The 21,367-nt window shown below is 34.8% G+C and overlaps 1 protein-coding gene across 9 annotated transcripts in view; it reads right to left on the reverse strand.

Annotated features, from left to right (window-relative positions):
• Positions 1-645: 645 nt before the first annotated feature.
• Positions 646-21,367, reverse strand: part of RB1CC1 (RB1 inducible coiled-coil 1) — an 88,143-nt gene continuing 67,421 nt past the window's right edge. For 2 of the 9 annotated variants that reach the window (XM_036264254.1, XM_036264255.1), the window contains exons 16-21: positions 13,050-13,104; positions 11,986-12,033; positions 10,072-10,130; positions 7,350-7,486; positions 2,745-2,815; positions 805-1,344 (exon numbers count right to left, since the gene is read on the reverse strand). In XM_036264254.1, the coding sequence (XP_036120147.1) occupies positions 1,213-1,344; positions 2,745-2,815; positions 7,350-7,486; positions 10,072-10,130; positions 11,986-12,033; positions 13,050-13,104 (502 nt within the window). In that variant the 3' untranslated portion in view covers positions 805-1,212. Of the gene's footprint in view, positions 2,009-2,744; positions 2,816-7,349; positions 7,487-10,071; positions 10,131-11,985; positions 12,034-13,049; positions 13,105-21,367 lie in introns of all 9 variants that reach the window. The other 7 variants (XM_036264247.1, XM_036264248.1, XM_036264253.1 and 4 more) reach the window with 6 other exon arrangements.

Genomic DNA, 21,367 nt, shown 5'->3' on the forward strand with positions numbered 1-21,367 from the left:
ATACACTCACACATCCTCGCTCTGGTCCTACCTGCCACCATCTCTCTGACTACTTTTTTCCAAAGCACTTTAGATTTATAATTTCTATCAGTTAATCTTCAAATTAACCCTGTAAGGTTGGTCCTATGATTACACTATTTTATACATGAGAAAACTGGGTTCAGAGTTTATACAACTTTCCCCAAATTAAGTTATAACTAGACCTGGAATGCAAACATTCTGATGGCAAAGCTCATGGCACATTTTCCTTAATCACCCAAAGGTAAGGATACAATTGATGCTTTTATTTTCAGGATTCACTTTTCTTCTTTTTAACAAAGAAAACTACATTTCCTTTTTGCTTTTTATATGTATATGTGAACACTGACAAGATATAAGAAAAACTATAAGCAACAAAATTAAAGAGCAAAATTAATGAGAAGGATTTGATGCCATGTGTCAGTCCACCATAAATCCACAGCACAATGACCACATATTAAATTTCAAGGGCACCAATTAAGTAAAAATGGCCCACCTGACAGACGCATTTAGACCCAACCAAATCTGCTTTAATAAAAAAAAATAAAAAAAAAAACCACTCTGTATATAAAGTAATTTATTGTTTTGGTATTCTTTGCTGAAAGGATTAAATAGAAACATGTGAAGTCATTTGTTCATTTATTCATTAATATGTCAAATTCAGTTTTCTATACACCATGGTGTTTCTTCCATTTTTGTACTATTAGACATACATATTTAAAAAAATATTTAACTTATTTTTATGAAGAAATTAAATATTTTCTGGAAAAAAAAATTATTTTATTGTACTCTAGCAACAAACCTCAACAAGTTTTATCCAACTCAACCAACTCATTTAAATACCTTTGCAACATGACAATTTGTCTAAAGATCTAGTTTACACAATTCTATTCTACATAACACTGTTTTACCCTGTTACATAGTATATAATTAAGGAACATTTTTGTAATTAACATGTTTCTTTTGCTATAATACAGAACAAATTTTTCCCACACCCAGCAATCACTCAAATATATTAGAAATGTATCCTTCTTAAAAGGCACACACATTTACAGGTTCAAATCTTTATTGTTTTAAAATTCTACATGTCTTTTACAATACAATATTTGTTATTTAAATGACCTCTACATGGGTAATGTACAATGACTGATTTTTTCTGAAGCTGAACCATGAATTATAATTTCATTAATTTAATTACTCTAAACAGAATAATGAAGATATTAGGAAGGTTTCAGTGCTGCATTCGAAAGTGTCACTAGCATAGACTCTTCTCTTTAGAACCCAGGTGACCAATCCTGCTTTTAAAGACTGCTGATTATGGCTGACCTAAAAAAAATCAATCAAATTGAGTTCTTTTTTGCTTGGAAACATCAAAGGGCATTTAAAATAATAAATGAAACAATTTGCTTTAGTAATCTACAGAGGCAAACTCAAAATTATGATTATCTGCATGCAATAATACTCTTTAAATAGTTTCGAAGAATTTATACATTTTATAAAGAATGTGTTAAGAGTGCAAGTGTTTGATACTGATTTCACGAAAGGACAAATGCTGGTAATAACAACTAACATTTACTATCTAAGTTCAAGCTAATGTATATGGTAACAGGCAAGTAATATGGCTAATCATAAGCCACAATGCACAGGGTATGCCCTTTGAGAAATGAACTAGTTTGGTCCGCATTTCTAGTTATTTGGGTAAAAACAGTAACAAAACCATTTTAATTCAGCCAAGGGTCTTGTTGAATTTCAAAGTGTATGTAGCCAGTTAAAAAGTAAATGATATACATCAATAAAGCATACTGTAATGTTGATTTTTGTATAAAAAGATGGCTTGCTGTTTTTGGAGTGATGAATAAACACTGTAGAATACATCAGGAAAATGTCAGACTGTATTAATTTCTTCCATAAGTTATACTTTCTTATTCCACGACACAGCTTTCACTCTGTAAAATTTTGTTCCCAAAGGAACTTTAAATCTGTTTTGTGCCTAAGAAGGAAAGAAACCAAATTATACAGGTACCATCATATCATACTAGTCCATGCTAAAGTATTGGGTGGGGCGGGGTGGGGATGGGGGCCCTTTGTCAAACTATGCAAGTGAAGATATATTGAGCCACTAATACTGATGGAAGAAAGAATATAGTATAAAGTGAGCCATAAGTCATTATTTTAAAGTATCCAAGAAAACCCCCCAAAAACAAAAACCCTCAACACTACACAGTTTAAGTTCTATTAGTGTTTTGGAGCAAAGGGGCCCCAAATTACAGTGAGTTAGGAAGAATGCTCACTAGATTTCACTGATTGCATTGCATTTCCATTGCTGATATTATAGTCAGGTGCACTTTAGCCCTCAATACGTTACATCAATGGGAGTAGCATATGAAAACAATAAAATATTAACTTTATAAACAGATTCACTTTTAATCAACAGGCTGTGTTCATTTTTTCCAAATAACACTAATACCAATGGTCATAGAACAGTAACTTGTAGTAGGTTGGCAATACAGATGAATAAATTGCTGGTTATCTACCTCCACTACCTAAACATAAAAAAACATTAATACTTGTAAAATTGCTGGTTCAAACTCACATCCATTAAATTCAAGATCTAACTCAACTGAGCAAAAAGACCAAGGACAGCACTATTCAAGATTTCTATATAAAGTAGTATAAGAATGCTCTACATAATTCCTTGGTTTATAACATATTAACATGGTTTTTACCTTTTTGGCTTGACAGTATTCCTTTTCCATTACTTTCCCAAGAACCCAGGGTCTTCTAGATACACCTGAAGCTATTAAATAAAATCGTTAGTTTCTTTTTAAAAGTACATAAGTTATAATTATCATAAAATGTAACTGTCAGAATCAAAACAAATGAATGCAATTCCAAGAATGGGAGAATGTGTAAGAATTAAAATGGCTGAAATCAGGAAAATGTGTAACCACTTCCAAAACAACACTGAATTCACTCTACTTTTCAACCAGTAATTTTGACTTTATTTACTCATTAAATATAGGTGGTAAGTCAAATCACAGAGCTAACAAAGTTAAAGAAATACAAATAATCTAAGTATAAATTAAAAACAAATCTAAATTCTAAATTAGTTCAACAGTGTCATCTACTGAATGTGCTAACAAAGAGGACCTTTCCTATTCTGAAAGCAGACAAAGTTATGCAGACAAAATTTATTTTCCAGATTCTAAGAAAAGCCCTGCTTTTTGAGAAGCAGTGCTTTTAACACTAGTGATCAAGGGCAGGAGCTGCACCTTTCTCACATCTGTACCCCACAGTGCTATGCAGGGCAGTGTGAACACAGTCAGTGCACAATAAATAACTAACAAGGGTTAAGAAGCAAAGTAAGTCTACAAGAGTAGTACTCAAAAAGGGAGATGGAAAATGTAGGAGGAGACAGGATGAAAAAGCTAGCCCTCAGAGAGCCCAAGTATGACAAACTAAGAAGAGGTAAATAAATACTCATTCTCTTTAAAATCATCAGAAATTATCAGAAAGTTTCTTTCAATAGTCTTTGACTAATACTTTATCTGTTTAGGCTAAAGACTTTGAGATTCCCAAGAGAAGACAAGCTTGATTTTTATTCTATAAACATAAACATAAATAAAAGATATCCTGAAAAACAATCAGAAACGTACAAACAGATTATCACATTATAGATAGAAGCCTGTGGACTACACAATGTGAAAAATACTATACTGAGTAATATAGCATTTTAAACAATTAATTGTTTCTGAAAATAATCATTCTAAAATAAAATGCTTACTGCTTTAGGTATAAGAACTAATAAGTACCACTGTCTCAGGCATAAAAACACTCTGGTAATCCACACATCCCTAAGGCAATGGCAAAGGGGGAGGGTAGCATTATCCCAACTGGTATCCTCTGCTCTGAATTCCTCAAAAAAAAAAAAAGAGGGTGTGGGGTGGGTGGGTAGAGTAGGGAGGGTATGGAGTTCCATGGTAAGATTGTTAAACAATTTTTATCTGCAAGACTTGTGAAAGCCGTTAAAATGATAATGTGCACTGTGAATCTCTGCGTATATAGTGAGTATTTAAAAAATGTAAACACTGAATTCTCTCCCTATCCTTAGGATAGGCACACTGAAAATATATAAAGTACCATGAAATAACATAGCCTCAATATGGTTCTGAAAACAAAAATATCACACAACACATGTATATATTTATGTATTTGTACATTTAGACATACACATATAGACATACTAGAAATGAGGAAAAATGTTAATAAAAGATGAACATGAGTAAACGTTTATGGGTGTTTTTGGTACTATACTCATTATGCTATTTTTTGGTAAATTTAAAAATTATTTTCAAGTAAAGAGCTTAAGTAAAAAAACAGCCCAGCTGGTGCTGAACAGCTCAGTGGATGAGCATCAATCCATGCACAATGAGGTCTCCAGTTCAATTCCCAGTCAGGGCACATGCCTAGGTTGTGGGCCCGATCCCCTGTGGGGGGCATGCAGAAGGCGGCCAATCAATGTTCTCTCTCATCGATGTCTCTCTCTCTCTCTCCTTCTCCTTTCCCCTCTCTCTAAAATCAATAAAGAAAAAAAAAATTTTAAAGAAAAAAAAAGCAAAACCCACACCAGCTGATGTATCTTAATGGTTGAGCGTCGACCCATGCAGCAGGAGGTCAACAGTTCGATTCCCAGTCAGGGCACATGCCCAGGTTCTAGGCCAGATCCCCACTGAGGGCATGCAGGAGGCAGCTAATCGATGTTTTCTCCCATCGGTGTTTCTATCTTTTTTTCTCCCTCTCCCTTCCTCTCTCTCTAAAATCAAGAAAGAAAATAAATAAATAAATAACCCCCCCCCCACACACACACACACACACAAAAACACAAAAAGAAAAAATTCAAATTCATTGTTTTCAAGGTACAAAACTTTCTCATTTCTCATGGTTACATGAAATATGTACATATTTATGGACAATCTCTATAACCCACTACCAACAGCCACAACAGAGTAATCATGTGACATTGGGCTATTTCAGAAATTGGTATTTGACCAGGTTATCATTCTAAATAAGAACAGCAATCTAAAGAAGCATATATTCTTGTTTTCTTATTTAGGTGAAGTATCCCAGGGTAGCAATTCTGTTTTTTTTTGAATTCTTCAAAGTAACAGGAAAAATTGAATAGTAATAGGAAGGATCCCTTCCCCTATCACTTTTGTCTAGTGCTATTTAGATGTTTATGTGCCTACTTTAACCTAATGATATGGTTTCCCTCTGGACTAACTGGGGATGAAGATGAGAAGAGACCCAGCTTACCTGAGGCTCCTGTTCATTGAATGATTACTTTATCACTGTTCCAAGAGCTTAACAGTGGAAAAACGTTCCTTCTAAATGGTAAACATTATTCCCCACAAGCTTTTAAAATACAAAAATCATGGCCTACTAACTGGTGTATATCCTGAAACAATCAGTTAAAACCATAGGCAGAATGTGAAATCTTTGTCCTAACACAATTTCATCTGAAATTTTATATTCTTTTCCTCTAGGGGAGATTTGAAAATGCACATATAAGCAAATGAGAGAACAGAAATAGCTATGAAGAGGAATGCAGCCAAGCAGTAGGCTGCCACACAGAAACACAGACAACGGTTTCCACAAGTCGAACAAAAGCCTATCATAGGACTGGGAACAGAAGAGGCTGGACCTGAAAACATGTACCACACATCATTAAACAATCAGTGTGAGAGGGAGAAAATTAGGACATCTGTTATTGTTTTCTCTCCCTAATTGGAATGATAACTACATGGGGCTGGCAAAGAAAATTGATGTTTAATATTGGTCAGTATAGTGATAGCAGATTACTGAAACAATAACCCCCTGCCCTTTCATCTTTTCTCTTATTTTGAGGTAGGAAAATAGGTACTAGGAAAAGTGGAGGGGTAGGGGGTAATGACAGTTTATGCCTGGCTGGTAGGGCACATTGGTTGGGTATCAACCCATGCACCAAGAAGCTGTGTGTGATTTCTGGTCAGGGTACACGCCTGGGTTGTGGGCTCAATCCCTAGTAGGAGGCATGTAGGAGGCAGCCAATTGATATTTCTCTCTCATCAATGTTTATCTCTCTCTCCTTGTTCTCTTTAAAAATCAATAAAAACATTAAAAAAAAAAAAAAAAAAAGGTTGTGGTAGCAAAGAGCTATTTATTTTTAGCATAATTTTAGGCTATATTATTAAGTGGTCTAAATTATTTTCGAAGATTTATACCTGATTGGTGAAAACAGTTCAGCAGACTTAGGAATCATTGGTCCATAGATGCATCTCATAATTATTAAAGCCTTCAGCAGAACTGCAAATTATTTAAACTTGGTAGATATGTTTTAAAAGTAATAGATAATAGTCCGACCAGTGTGGCACAGTGGCTGAGCGTCAGCCCATGCACCAAGAGATTGCTGGTTCGATCCCTGGTCAGGACACATGCCCAGGTTGTGGGCCAGATCCCCAGTGGGGGGCATGCAGGAGGCAGCCAATCAGTGTTCTCTCTCATCGATGTTTCTGTCTCTCTCTCCCTCTCACTTCCTCTCTCTTAAAATCAATAGAGGGAAAAAAAAAGGAATAGATAATAGACATTATAATTCAGTATATTGTAACAAAGCTTATTACTGTCTTTTAAAAATATTTAAGTATTGCCCTGGCAGTTTGGCTCAGCGGTTAGAGCATCGGCCTGCGGTCCTGAGAGACCCGGGTTCGGTTCCCGCTAAGGGCATGTACCTCGGTTGCAGTTTGTCCCCGGCCCTGGTTGGTTGTGCGGGTGGCAGCCACTCGATGTGTTCCTTTCACATCGATGTTTCTCTTTCTCTCTCTGTTCCTCTCTCTCCCTCCCACTCTACCTGAACAAAAAAATGGAAAAATGTCCTCGGGTTAGGATAAAAAAATAAATAAAAAAATATTTAAGTATTGACAAATTTAATAAAAAGTAAAGTAGAAATACGGGATGATAAATAAGATAGAAAAGACATTTTATAATTTTCAAAAAAAAGGTAATGTTATAAACAAATAAACATGTATGCTTAAATAGGCTGTATTTATATAAAAATTGTGACAATTTAATTCTGCAGTTGCTAGGATATGAGATATTTGGCCCAACTGCATTAACTATGTTGATTTTGAATTGTCAGTAGGATTAAGGAAAACAATGTGGATACTGCAGATTTTATAAACAAACAGATTAAGCAAATTTCCCTCTAATTTAATTCAGATATATTTAGACAGGGAAGAAAAATCTTTAATATGTTCTCTCCACTTCAGGTTTATTTTAGTTATGAATGTGACACTTACCACCCTCACCTGGTTTGAGATCCAGGGCAGGCAAAGACTCTGAATGCAGAAAATATAAGGTTGGACTAACAGTAAATAATACATAATTGTCGTGGCGTTCATCTAGGATAATGAGTACCAAATCTCCCACCTGAAAACTAAAAAGAGCAATGTCATTTTATTGCCCCAAAAGTTACTATTCCCTATCCTGAAAACTTTAAGTATATATTCTGCAGTGTTAAACTATATATTGAAATATTATCAATGCAATATTAATTTTCACATTTACATGATATGTATTTTTTTTATTCTACCCAGCTCCTAATGGGAGTGCTGGTCATTTATAGAAGATGTTCAAAGAATGATGCCAGCTACTGTCAAAGACCAAAAGTTTTTAAAAATAAAATTTGTAATACTACCCATTCTTTAAAGATAAAAAAGAAAAAAATGAGGAAGAATAAACCCCCACTGCAGTTCATCTAGTCATATGAAACAGTGGCAAAGAAATTACTCTATACTATTTCTCCAGTCTCCAAGTATAGTGCTCTTCAATTTGAAAGAAAAGCCAATTGAGCAAGGTTTATGTTGTTAATTAGGTTTAAACAATGGAAATTACTAGTTTAGGGTGAAGGCCTCAAAGACAGGAGCAAGAAAAGAAATGATACCACTGCCAATATGCTTTAAGTGGTATCTGTTTCTTCAGTCATTTTTAGAAATGTTCTAAGTATGTATCAAAAGCTGTTGAAAGTTATTGTTGAATTCCTTAGTTGTTAAAATAATTTAATTTAGTAGGTTCTACACTTAATACATCATTGAAATCACTGGGGAAGCTTTTGAATGATAACAGTTTTTAATTCAATAATTATGTACCCTGAAAATATCTGCTGCCTACCTAGCAAGATGTGAAGGTACTACTTTGGCTAAACACCAGAAGATAACTTTAAAAAAGTAGATGGGGCCCCTCTGAGAAAAGTTTTTCTTCCTTTCTATTTTTCTAAAGTTCATCTCCCTCTTGCCCTACCAGTACGGCTCAGTGGATTGAGCGTTGTTCCATGGACTGAGAGGTCCCCCGTTGGATTTCTGGTCAGGGCACATGCCCGGGTTGTCGGCTCAATCCCCAGTAGGGGGTGTGCAGGAGGCAGCCAATCAATGTTTCTCTCTCACACCAATGTTTCTATCTCTCTCTCTCCTTCCCCTCTCTCAAAAATAAATAAAAGCATATTTAAAAAATAAAGATCCTCTCTCTCTAAATCTCTGAAACAGCAAAAATTGATTTGATTTGACATAGAGCTGGTAGGTAAAGTCAGATACTACCCTTTCAAATCATTGAGAAAAGATAAAATTCTAATAATTATTTGTATCAAAAATTTGGTCAACAGATCTATTATAGACAAAATATTTAAAATATTTAGTTTACTGCCCTGGCTGGTTTTGCTCAGCAGTTAGAGCGTGGTTCCTGGACCAAAGAGTCTCAAGTTTGATTTCGGTCAATGGCACGTACCTCGGTTGTGGTTTGGTCCCTGGCTGTGGTAGGGGTTGTGTGGGAGGCAGCCGGTGGATGTGTCTCTCTCACAATGTTTCTTTCTCCCCAACTCACTCTATCTGAAGATAAATGAAAAAATATCCTCAGGTGAGGATTAAAAATATATATATATATATATATATATATATTTTTAGTTTACTTATTTTTTTTTTCAGTCCTGACAGGTATAGGAAAATGACTATTCATGAGTTGCTAACAATGCTTTAATTATTCCAGACACTCTCCTTTTAAATAGCCCACATCAAAAACCAATATATTAATATGGGGTAATTTGATCCAGGAAGATGCTCTAAATTCATAAATTTAACATATTATGAATTTTTAGTATATCAGTGAAATAACAGCTGAACAATAAAATTGAGAAAACATTGTAACTTAAAAAACTCAAGACTCTTGCCCTGGCCGGTTTGGCTCAGCAGTTAGAGCGTCGGCCTGCGGCCCAGAGAGACCTGGGTTCAGTTCCCGCTAAGGGCATGTACCTCGGTTGCAGTTTGTCCCCGGCCCTGGTTGGGTCGTGCGGGTGGCGACCACTTGATGTGTCCCTTTCAAGTCGATGTTTCTCTCTCTCTTCCTCTCTCTCCCTCCCACTCTATCTGAACAAAAAATGAAAAAATATCCTCAGGTGAGGATAAAAACAAAACAAACAAAACTCAAGACTCTCACCCTGGCTGGTTTGGCTCAGCCGTTAAGAGTGTCGGTCCTAGGACCAGTCACAGGTTTCATTTCAGTCAAGGGCACGTACCTCGGTTGTGGTTCGGTCCCTGGCCCTGGTCATGAGGCAGAAGGCAGCCAATAGATGTCTCTCTCTCACATCAATGTTTCTCTCTTTCTCTTTCTCTCCCCATGTCCTCCCACTCTATCTGAAGATAAATGGAAAAGTATCCTAGGGTGAGGATTAAAAAAAAAGTCAAGCCTCTCCAATCTTAATTTTAAGAAGACTAAGGAGATAAATGGAATTTTTAAAAGCAATGGCACCAGCTGAAAAGTGAACTAGAGCCAAAAAAACTTCGGGAATATTTATACATAAATGATAATTAAAGCTCTAATAGAAAATATTTCTAATGCAATCTTAACATTACCAGAAATAATAGTTTAGAAAAACCTTGTTTTTTAATAATTTTTTTCATTGCCAATACAATTCAACATTATTCAGTTCGGTCTAAAAAAATAACCCCCATAAAATATAAATGAAATACTTACTCTCTAATAGCTATCTTTTCAGAATGCCTTGAGGATACCGAAGACATGCTCTGAGACATCTAAAAAAAAATAAACAGTTTATAAAGTTTATAAAATTAAACCATGACATTTATTAGGTTCTTATTACAAAAATTTTGTTCAATGTTATACATATTGTCTCTCTTTGAAGTTTTAAAAACCCAAATTTATATAGTTCATTAATATAATTCCTTTCCTTCAACAATTACTTTCAGTGGACAAAACTACCTACACTTTTACTTTATATTATTTTCTGAATCCAATTTGGCTGGATTAAAAATAATATAGAATTATATTTTATTTACAATTACATATTTAATCTTAAAAGTTTCACAGGGAAAGAGACTGACACATATACTTTCCAAGCAGAGTGGGCCACGCACCTAACTGAACAAATCAACAAATGGTATTGAATAGATTTCTCTTTGTTAATATCCAGTCTAATTTTGATGCTCAGAATTTTTTCCATTTCCCTCTGAACACTAACTCAAACAATGTAGGGTCTCAATTAGTGATTAAAAACGAGAGAGAAAAAAACTATAACAAATTACTAGAAAGGCCTAAAATTGTATGGCAAGATTATTAAAATCATCTAAATGGTCTATATACTGCTAGTAAAGATAAGTTTGACCATCCATTTTTCAGAATGTATTCAAGTTTAGATTTTTTAAAAAGATTAACTTTTTCCTGGCCAGTGTGGCTCAGTGGATTGAGCATCATACCATGGACTGGGAGGTCCCAGTTTGATTCCTGGTCAGGGCACATGCCTGGGGGGTTTGGGGCTCAATCCCCATTGGGGGGCATGCAGGAGACAGCCAATCGATGTTTTTCTCTCACATCAATGGTTCTCTCTCTCTCCTTTCCTCTTTCTAAAAAAAATACTTAACTTTTTCATAAATTTATTAAAATGAGGGTTTAGATTCGAGGATGCACTGTGAATATAGTTGTAAATCGATACAAAAATATGATTTCCATTGAGACACTCTTTGGATCTGAAGAGCAAAACTCTTTCATTCATAAACATTTCTCAAGCATGTACTGGGGACTCTACCCGTTATGATCCTAGGTCCTAAGAATACAGTAATGAAAAAAATGGACTAAAACCCTTACCCAAAGAGCTTATATGCTATTGGGAATACAACATACAACAAAATGTTGAGTGATGTCTAGGTCAGGCAATTCTTCTAAGTCTTTTTGAAAAAAGTTTGCTCTGCTTATAAAAATATCAAATAGTCTTAAGATTATTATGGCAATAAGGTAATGACTTACAAATAATCACTAGAGAATTAATTTTTGTTGTTCAAGTTAAGAAAGGCATATGGAAGAAAGTGTTTCCCTACAAGACAGGCCTTAAACTGTTCCTATTTCCTTGTAAACTGTAATTATTAGAATTTGAGAAACATTAATTGCTTCATTAAAACATAAAAGACTGACTAAAAATGACTGTTCGAGTATTTGGTTAAATTCACAGGTTAGAGTAAAGCCAAGGTAATGTAGCAGACCATACAGGGTAACTAATGGAAGGTGTCAGGTTCAAATATCTTCAGTTAAAAAAACAAGGACTCATGAATGGATACAATATATTAATTATGGACACTTGAGTGAACATAATTTTCAAAAGGGTTATCAAGAATCTTAATTGATGCTATAAACACATACAGTCCTAAGAGATTATAGCTTATTAATAATCAGAAAAAACTGTCTTGATTTTGGTTCACTGCTTTTAAAATTATATTGGTCAGGTACACTGTCACTAGTTAATGACCAACATGGTTCAACAAAGCTGCTATAAATAAATGAATAAAACCATACATTCTTCTGATGGTAGATCTTTATGATGAAATACAATAAAAAAATTTTTAAATGTTAAGAACAATTGGGCAAGAAAAAATTTACCAGTCTTTGATTTAATCGCTTGTTTTCTTCTTCTTTTAATTGTAATGTCTGCACAGAAAAAAAGAGAGACCTGTGGTTTATCCTTGTACCTACTCAAATCTCAACATAATGACTGACAAAATTTTCCTCAACTTCAGATTACTGTTTGGTCCTAGTATAAAAAGTTAATGGGCAATATTTTTTTAATAGATTCATTCCCACTGTTTTAATTATTTACTGGCTTAAAAGATAATTAGAGCAATTTACTAAGGTACATGTACCTAAGCCAAGGGTTCTAAAAGTTTAATATGCAAAAGAGTCGTATCACTGTGTAATATTTAAGTATACAGTAAATATCTGAGATCTATCCCCAAAGACTCTGCTAGCAGGTCTGGCCTAAGAAGAGGGATTTGCATATATTCCAGTTGATTCTGATGTAAGTAATTATACAACCTTTTAATAACAACAACAAAAATGCATGCTAGAACACGAAGCTGTACAATTTTGACTAGATTCTTTAAAATAAGCTTGTAAAGAGCAAAAAATAATGCTGAAAATCTTAAAAACCTAAGGAATAAGTAGTGCTCTATAAACAAAGATATGTTAAATTTAAATAAAAATTACATTATTATCTGATAGAATTGGGAGGAAAGCACTTATGACCATTTTTTTTCATGTTCATTTCAATTAATCTCTATAAAAAACACAACTTTTCTTCATCATTCACATAACCTATTTTTGGACAATTCAGGTAAGTATCTAATGCTTTGATTTTGAAATATGCAGAATTCATACTTATGTTTTAATGAATTCTGAAGTACTGAAACTATTATTGTATATATTTATTTTATATAGACCACTAACCTTTTATTCTCTAATACGGACTTCATTTATTGTAAAGCTATGACAAATAAGAGGCTTGAAATAATATTGCCAAATGTTTAGCCACTTCTCAAAATACTAACTACAGAAATAACCAATAAGAACAATCTAATTTATAAACACAGAGGTTTTCAGATAAGGTTTATTTAATTGCATTCGCACAGTGAACGTACAAAATATTGCACTTAAAACAATTTACTTACTCGTTCTAACAGCATTATTCTCTGTTTTTCTTCAGACAGCATATGGATATTTTCTCTAAGAGAGAATGAATTGTTTTAGTTAAAATGTAAAATTCTGGACTTTACATTCTTCAAATGGATTTTAGAAATTTATTACTACAAAGCACTTTAAAATTTAAGGGTCCGTACTAAATGTTAGAAAGCACACTGTTTAAGTGAGGATACATTTCAATGGTATACATTCTTTGTACCAGAGCTCCTGAAATTAGACCTATAAACCTTTTGAAATTATAAGCAAAACATTTGTTTATGCCTTTTTCTAGGATAATGTCTTTTAAAGATGAAGAACCTTCTTCCTATGTGTGGATGAATCCATGTTATGGATAAAGTGGTAGTTCTTGGGTGGTTTCACCATTCAAAGTAAAAACAAAACAAAACACCACATACCGCTGAGTGAGCTTACATAACTCATAGTTTCAGTATACAAAAATAAATAAATAAATAAACCAAATCTCAATAAAGACTTCGAAAGTATTACTAAGTGGTATAATGTGCTAGTCAATATGCTGTGTGTGAATTTACCCATCACACAAAAATGTTTAAAAACTAACTAGAAAAAAAATAAAAGAAATAGTGTGTAGGTTTTTGTCTCATTTTATTTTGATACATTGTTGAAAAAACTAAGATATTTAAAGTGTACAATGTGATGATTTGACATATATATACACTGTGAAAGGAGTCCCTCCTTTGAGTTAATTAACACATATATCACTTACCTTTTTGGGTGAAAGGGGAGATGACACTATAATTCTACTCTATTGCCAAATTTCAACTGTACAATACAGTGTTACCTCTATAGTCACCATGTTATACATTACATCCTCAGATATTAACCCTATACCTGAAAATTTGCATCCTTTTAGCAACCACCTCTCCCTATTCCCCCACCCCCAGCAACTACTTTCCTATTGTTTCTATGAGTTTGTCTTTTTTCAAAAAAAAAAAGATAGATTCTACATACTATCGGGAATACCATGCAGTATTTGTTTCTGTCTGGCTTATTTGATATAATTATGCCTTCCAGGTTAACCCACATTTTTGCAAAACGCATAATTTCCTTCTTTATATAATAACCCATATATATATATATATATAAAATATGCAAATTATATATATATAATTTCTTTCCCACCATTTTCTTTTTTTCTTATTGATTTTGAGAGAGAGAGAAAGAGAAAGAGAGAAACACTCATGAGAGAGAACATCAATTGGCTGCCTCCTCCATGTCCCCCACTGCGGATTTGGCCCACAACCTGGGCATGTGTCCTGACCAGGAATTGAACTGGTGACCTCTTGGTGCATGGGCTGACGCTCAACCACTGAACCACATAGGCCAGGCCTCCCACCATTTTCTTACTCCATTCACCCACTCATTGACACTTAGAAAGTTTCCATATCTTGGTTCCTGTGAATAATATTGCATTGAACATGGATATATATCCCTTTGAGATAAAGGCTTCATTTTCTTTGGACATACCCAGTGATGGGATTACTGGATCATGTGATAGCGGTATTTTTAATTTCCTGAGGAACCTCCATACTGTTTTCCATAGTGGCTGTACCAGTTTTACATTTCCACCAGCAGTGTACTAGGGGTCTCTTTTTTTCACCGGTCAACATTTGTTATTGCTTGTCTTTGTGATAATAGCCATTCTAGATGTGAGGTGTTATCTTTTGCTTTGGTAATAGACATCCTAACAGGTTTGAAGTGATTCAATATCTCACTGTGGTTTTGATTTTGATTTTCCTAATGATTAGCGATGTACAGCACCTCTACTGTTGTACTTGTTGGCCATTTGTATGTGTTCTTTGAAAAAAACGTCTCTTCAGGCCCTTAGCCTTTTTAACTGGGTTATTTTTTTGACACTGAGTTGTGAATTCTTTACATATTTTGAACATTAATAAGTTATCAGATATATGATTTGCAAACATTTACCTCCCATTCCATAGAGTGAATTTTTGTTTTGTTGATTGTTTCCTTTGCTGTACAGGAGCTTTTTAGTTTGATGTGGTCCCACTTGTTCATTTTTGTTTTTGTTGCTTTCGGTATAAAACAAAAAAAATCACTGCGAAGACCAATGTCAAAAAATTTACCCCCTATATTTTCTACAAATTTTATGGTTACAGAGATTATGTTCACATCTTTAATTCATTTTGAGTTTATTTTTATATATGGTATAAGGGGTCCAAGTTTTATTCTTTTGCATGTGGCTATCCAGTTTTCCTAATACCATTCATTGAAGAAATTATCCTTTCCTCATTACATATTCTTGGCTCCCCATCAAATATAGTTGACCATATATGTGGGGGTTTTCTGGGATCTCTATTCTGTTCCACTGAGCTATGTGTCTGTTTTTATGCCAATATCATATGCTTCATTACTATAGCACTGTAACATTGTAGGGAATCAGAAAGTGTGATGTCTCCAGCATCCTTCTTGCTCAGGGCTGTTACAGCTACTTCAGGGTCTTTTATAGTTCTATATAAACTTCAGCATTGTTTTTCTTTCTCTTTCTATGAAAAATGCCATTGGAGTTTCTATAGGGCTTGTATTGAATCTGTACATCACTTTGGGTAGTATGGACATTTTAACAATGTTAATTCTTCCAATTCATGAACACTGGAAACCATTCCATTTATTTGTGTCATCTTCAATTTCTTTCATCAGTGGCTTACAGTTTTCAGCATATATATATATATATATATATATATATATATATATATATAATCTCTTTCCTCTCCGTGGTTAAATTTATTACAAAGTATTTTACTCTTTTGGAGGCAATTGTAAATGGGACTGTTTTCTTCAATTCTCTTTCTGATAGCTCGTTGTTAGTGAATAGAAATGCAACTAATTTCTGTATATTGGTTTTGTATTCCATACATTCACTGAAAGCTTTTACTAGTTCTAACCGCTTTTTGTTGAAGTCTTAAGGGTTTTCTTTATATACAATAACATGTGCAAATGGGTGTTCTGCATTTTCTTTTCTTTCCTAATTGCTCTGGTTAAAACTTCCAGTATACTATGGTGATGCTGAACTTTACCACATGATTTTTTCTCCTTCATTTTGTTAATGTGATTATCCCATTGATTAATTTGTGGGTGCTGAATCATCCTGCATCCCTGGCATAAATCCCAATTGATCATCGTGTGTGATTCTTTCAATGTACTGTTGAATATTCCGTTGAGGATTTCTGCATCTATGGTCATCAGGGATAATGGCCTGTAATTTTCTTTTCTTGTAGCATTCTTTGTCAGGCTTTGTTATAACGATGATGCTGGACTTGTTAAGTGAGTTTGGTAATGTTCCTCCCTCTTTTATGTTTTGGAAGGGTTTCAGAAGTTTGGTATTAGTTTTTGTTGTTGTTGTTTTTAAATCCTCACCTGAGGATATTTTTCTATTTATCTTCAGATAGAGTGGGAAGAAAGGGGGGGGGGCATCGATGTGAGAGAGCCACACCGACTGGCTGCCTCCAGCACAACCCTGACCAGGGCAAGGGATGAACTGTAATCAAGGTACATGCCCTTTGGGGAATTAAATCTGTGACTCATTGGTCCATGGGCTGATGCTCTAACCACTCAGCAAAGCTGGCCAGGGCTGGTATTAGTTTTTTTTTAATTTTTAGTAAAATTCACCTATTAAGTCATTTCGCCCTGGACTTTTCTTGGCTAAGAGGTTTTTGATTAGTGATCTAATCTCCTTAGTAGTAATTGGTCTACTCAAACTTTACATTTCATCATGATTGAGTCTTGGAAGTTTATTTTTCTAGAAATTTATGCATTTCTTCCAGGTTGTCGAGTTTGTTGGCATATAACTGTTCACAGTCATCTCTTATAATTCTTTGTATTTCTGTTGTATTAGTTATTACACAGACTCTTAAATTCTTCTGCAAGTATAATTCCCCAATTATTTTAAGCATCTTGACTAAAGGCAGGAATTGTGTCTTCTCCTAAATGGTAATTCTTGTAGGAAGAGGCTTTGCCTATTGCAAAGTCATGAAGATTTACCCCATGAGAATTTTATAATTTCAGCTTTTACATGTAAGTTAATTTGTGTTGTACAGAGAAGACAAGTTCCAATTAATTCTTCTACATGTTCACTGTCCCAGCACCATTTGTTGAAAAGGCTATTTCCCCAACTGAATTGTCTTGGCATTCTTGACCATACTGCAAAGGTTCAACTGATAATAAACAAACACTTATTTTTTATCTCATATACATACATATTCATGTATATATATTTATCAGGCTAGTACCACTGTACCAGCACTGAATTAACTTTTTAAATAAGAGCATATGTTTCCAACTTCATTCTTCACTTCAAGATTGTTTTGGCTATTTTGCATTCCTACATTTCCATATTAATTTTAGGATCAGCGTGTCTATTTAAGCAAAAGGAAAAAACAATAGTGCATCTAACAGGAATTGTGCTGACTCTGCAGATAAATGTGGGAAGTAGTGCCACCTTAAGAAAATTGAGTCTGCCAATCAATGAACATGAGGTGTCTTTCTAGGTCTTCTGTAATTTCTTTCAGCAATGTTTTGCGATCTGCAATGATCAAGACCTGATCTTTTAAGTACAGTGATACCTCGGTTCTCGAACATAATTCGTTCCAGGAGGACGGTCGAGAACCAAATTGTTCGAGAACCGAAGCAATGAAACCCAATAGGAAATAATGGAAACTGGATTAATTCGTTCCAAGCCCCAGAAAATGCCTATTTACTGGCCTAATTTGTATATAATATGTAGAAAAACATAAGTCTCAACAAGAAATAAAAGTGTACAGTATGTCTAAGGGTTAAATTCAGTGTAAAGCGTGACTCTCTCCACAAAGCGTGACTCTCTCCACAAAGCGTGACTCTCTCTCTGAACTCACACTGATGACGCACGCAAGGCGCGCTGGGCCGAATGAACGCCATTCGGCTCAACTCGGCTCATCTCGGAAGTTCGAGTTCCAAATATTTGTTCGGATTCCAAGACAAAAGTTTCTCGAATCTCCTGGTCGAATACCGATTTGGTCGAAATCCGAGGCGTTCGAGAACCGAGGTATCACTGTATTGTCTTTTTGATGGTATTATAAGTGGAATTTGTTTTCTTAATTTCATTTTTGGATGGGATGTTAAACAACTGATTTTTTATATACTGGCCTTGCATTGTGCAACCTTACTACACTAGTTTATCAGTTCCAACAGATTTTTAGTGGAATCCTTTTAATTGTCTATATATAACATTATGTTATATAAGATGAGATATATATGCAATAGAGATAATTTTATTCTACTTTTCCAATCTGGGTGCTTATACTTTACTTGTCTCAGTACCTTTTATAGAACTTCAAGAGCAATGTTGAGGATCAGTCGCAAGAGTGAACTACCTTCTTTTTCTTGATTTTAGAAGAAAAGCATTCAGTCTTACACTATTAAGTATTACCTTAGTGGAGGGTTTTCACAGATATTCCTAGTTTGTTGAAATTTTTTTTTCTTTATTGATTTCACAAAGAGAAGAAAGGAGAGGGAGAGATAGAAACATTGATGAGAGAAAGCACTGACAGGCTACCTCCTCAATGTCCTCCACTGGGGATCTGGCCCACAACCTGGGCATGTGCCTTGACTGGGAGTCGAACTGGCAACCTCATGGTGCATGGGTCAATGCTCAACCACTGAGCCACACCGGCCAGGCTGTTGAATATCTTTTTAAATCCTCACCCAAGAACATGTTTGTTGTTTGTTTTTGTTTTTTAAATTTATTTAAGAGGGAGAAAGGAAGAGAGAGAGAGAGAGAGAGATCGATCAGTTGTGTATGCGCCTGACCAAGTATCAAACCTACAACCTAGTTATGTGCCCTGACTGGGAATTAAACCCACATCCTTTTGATGTATAGGATGGTGCTCCAACAAACCAAGCTACCTGGCCAGGGCTATTGAAAGTTTTATATAATAAAAGGCTGTTGTATTTTATCAAATGCTTCTTCTTCATCCATTAATATTGATATGGTATATTACATATTGACTTTCAGATGTTAAACCAACATTTCTGTGACCTTACCAACAATATGCAGAATTAATTACTATCTATATAGCTTAAGACTAGCAGGATAAATTCCTATTTACTATAATGTTTTTGAAAATGTTATCAACTATTTTTGCATGTTTATTTTTCTATATAAATGTTATCATTCAAAAGCAAATTTTACCTAACTATCCTGTTGAAATTTTAATTGGGTTAAAATTAAATAGCTAAATAAATGTGAAGAGAAAATGGTATCTTTATAATACTGTATTTCCATCCATCTTTAACTTTTAGCCCTTTTATTTTATTTTATCCTCACCCTTTCCATTTTTTATTCAGATAGAGCAAGAGGGAGAGAGAGAAAGAGAGTAACATCAACGCGAAAGGAACACATCGAGTGGCTGCCACCTGCACAACCCAACCAGGGCCAGGGACAAACTGCAACCGAAGTACATGCCCTTAGCGGGAACTGAACCCGGGTCTCTCTGGACCACAGGCCGACGCTGTAACCACTGAGCTCAAAACCAGCCAGGGCAGAGCTTTTTTAATATCTTTCATAAAATTCTATCATTTTCTTCAGAAAGGTTTTGTATATTTTTGTTAAATTCATTAATAACAAATAATTTCCCCAAGTATTTATTGGGATCTTTTATATGTATTTTATATATATTCAAATCAGCTTTTGCTAGTAAATACACAAACTGCTTTTTAGATAGTGTAGACTTCCTACACTATGATGCAGTCTTTTTTTTTTATCCTCACCCGAGGACATTTTCCCATTTTTTTGTTCAGGTAGAGTGGGAGGGAGTGAGAGGAACAGAGAGAGAGAGAGAAACATCGATGTGAAAGGAACACATCGAGTGGCTGCCACCCGCATGACCGACCAGGGCCGGGGACAAACTGCAACCGAGGTACGCGCCCTTAGCGGGAACCGAACCCGGGTCTCTCAGGACCGCAGGCCGACACTCTAACCGCTGAGCCAAACTGGCCAGGGCTGATGCAGTCTTATTAGCTCTAATACTTTGTTAGGTCTTTGTAGTTTGAAAACAATTTATTATCTCAAAATAATGACAATACATACTTTAATTGCCAGTTTTTATTGTTTATTTATTGTCTTGCTGAATAGTGACGGTGACAGTTGGCATTCTTCCTAAATTATAAAAAACACTTCTAAATGTTTCAACATTAAATGTGTTTGCTCTAAGTATCTCACTCTCAAATACACCCTCTCAAATTAAGGAAGGCCCCAGCTGGGTAGCTCAGCTGGTTGAAGCATCGTCCCATATATAAAAAATGATGTATGTTTGATTCCCAGTCAGGGCATATACAGAACTTAGTTTGTGGGCTCAATCCCAGATTGGGGCACATACGGGAGGAAACAGAAACACTGACCTCTCACATCCATCTCTCTCTCTCTCTCTCTCTGCTCCTTGCTTTCTCTCTAAAATCAATAAACATATCCTTGGGTGAGGATTAAAAACAACTTCCCCTCTATTCCTAGTTTGCCTATGTTTTTTAAAAAATGTATTATTTTTAATTACTGAGCACTGAATTTTTACCAACTGACATTTCTGTATTTACTGAGATGACCATATCCTTCTATGTGATAAGTGAATACAATTATACTAAAAGAATTCAAGTGTTTATTATTATTCCATTCTTGAAATATTCCATTGAGTTCTGTTGACTATATCATCTTCATATTCCATTGTTAATAAACATGCTAAAATTGTCTTTAGGACTTTTCACATCTATATTCACAAGTTAGATTAACCCATATCTTATTCTCAATCATTTTAAAAACCATACTTGTGGTTATAATTCTAATCATTCCACAATGTATCATTTTACTTAATCATATTTTGTTTATTGTAGTTCATTTATTTTAATTTCATTTTTACTAAATGTACTTGAGGTTATATTATTTTCCCAGTGCACTACTTTGATTATATGTCATTTTTTGATACTTTTGTTTAGTCTTGACTAACTCAATGTACACTTTCCTATCAATGCCTATGTATAAAGATGAATATATAGGCATACAAATTTCCAGATGCATAAACTCCTGTTTTTGTTACTAATTTTTTTTTTATCCTCACCCAAGGACATTTTTCCATTTTTTGTTCAGAGAGAAACATCGACATGAAAGGAACACATTGAGTGGCTGCCACCCACACAACCCAACCAGGGCCGGGGACAAACTGCAACTGAGGTACACGCCCTTAGCGGAAACTGAACCCAGGTTTCTCTGGACCACAGGCCAACGCTC

Source organism: Molossus molossus, unplaced genomic scaffold (assembly GCF_014108415.1).
Source record: "Molossus molossus isolate mMolMol1 unplaced genomic scaffold, mMolMol1.p scaffold_m16_p_16, whole genome shotgun sequence".
Taxonomy (NCBI): domain Eukaryota; kingdom Metazoa; phylum Chordata; class Mammalia; order Chiroptera; family Molossidae; genus Molossus; species Molossus molossus.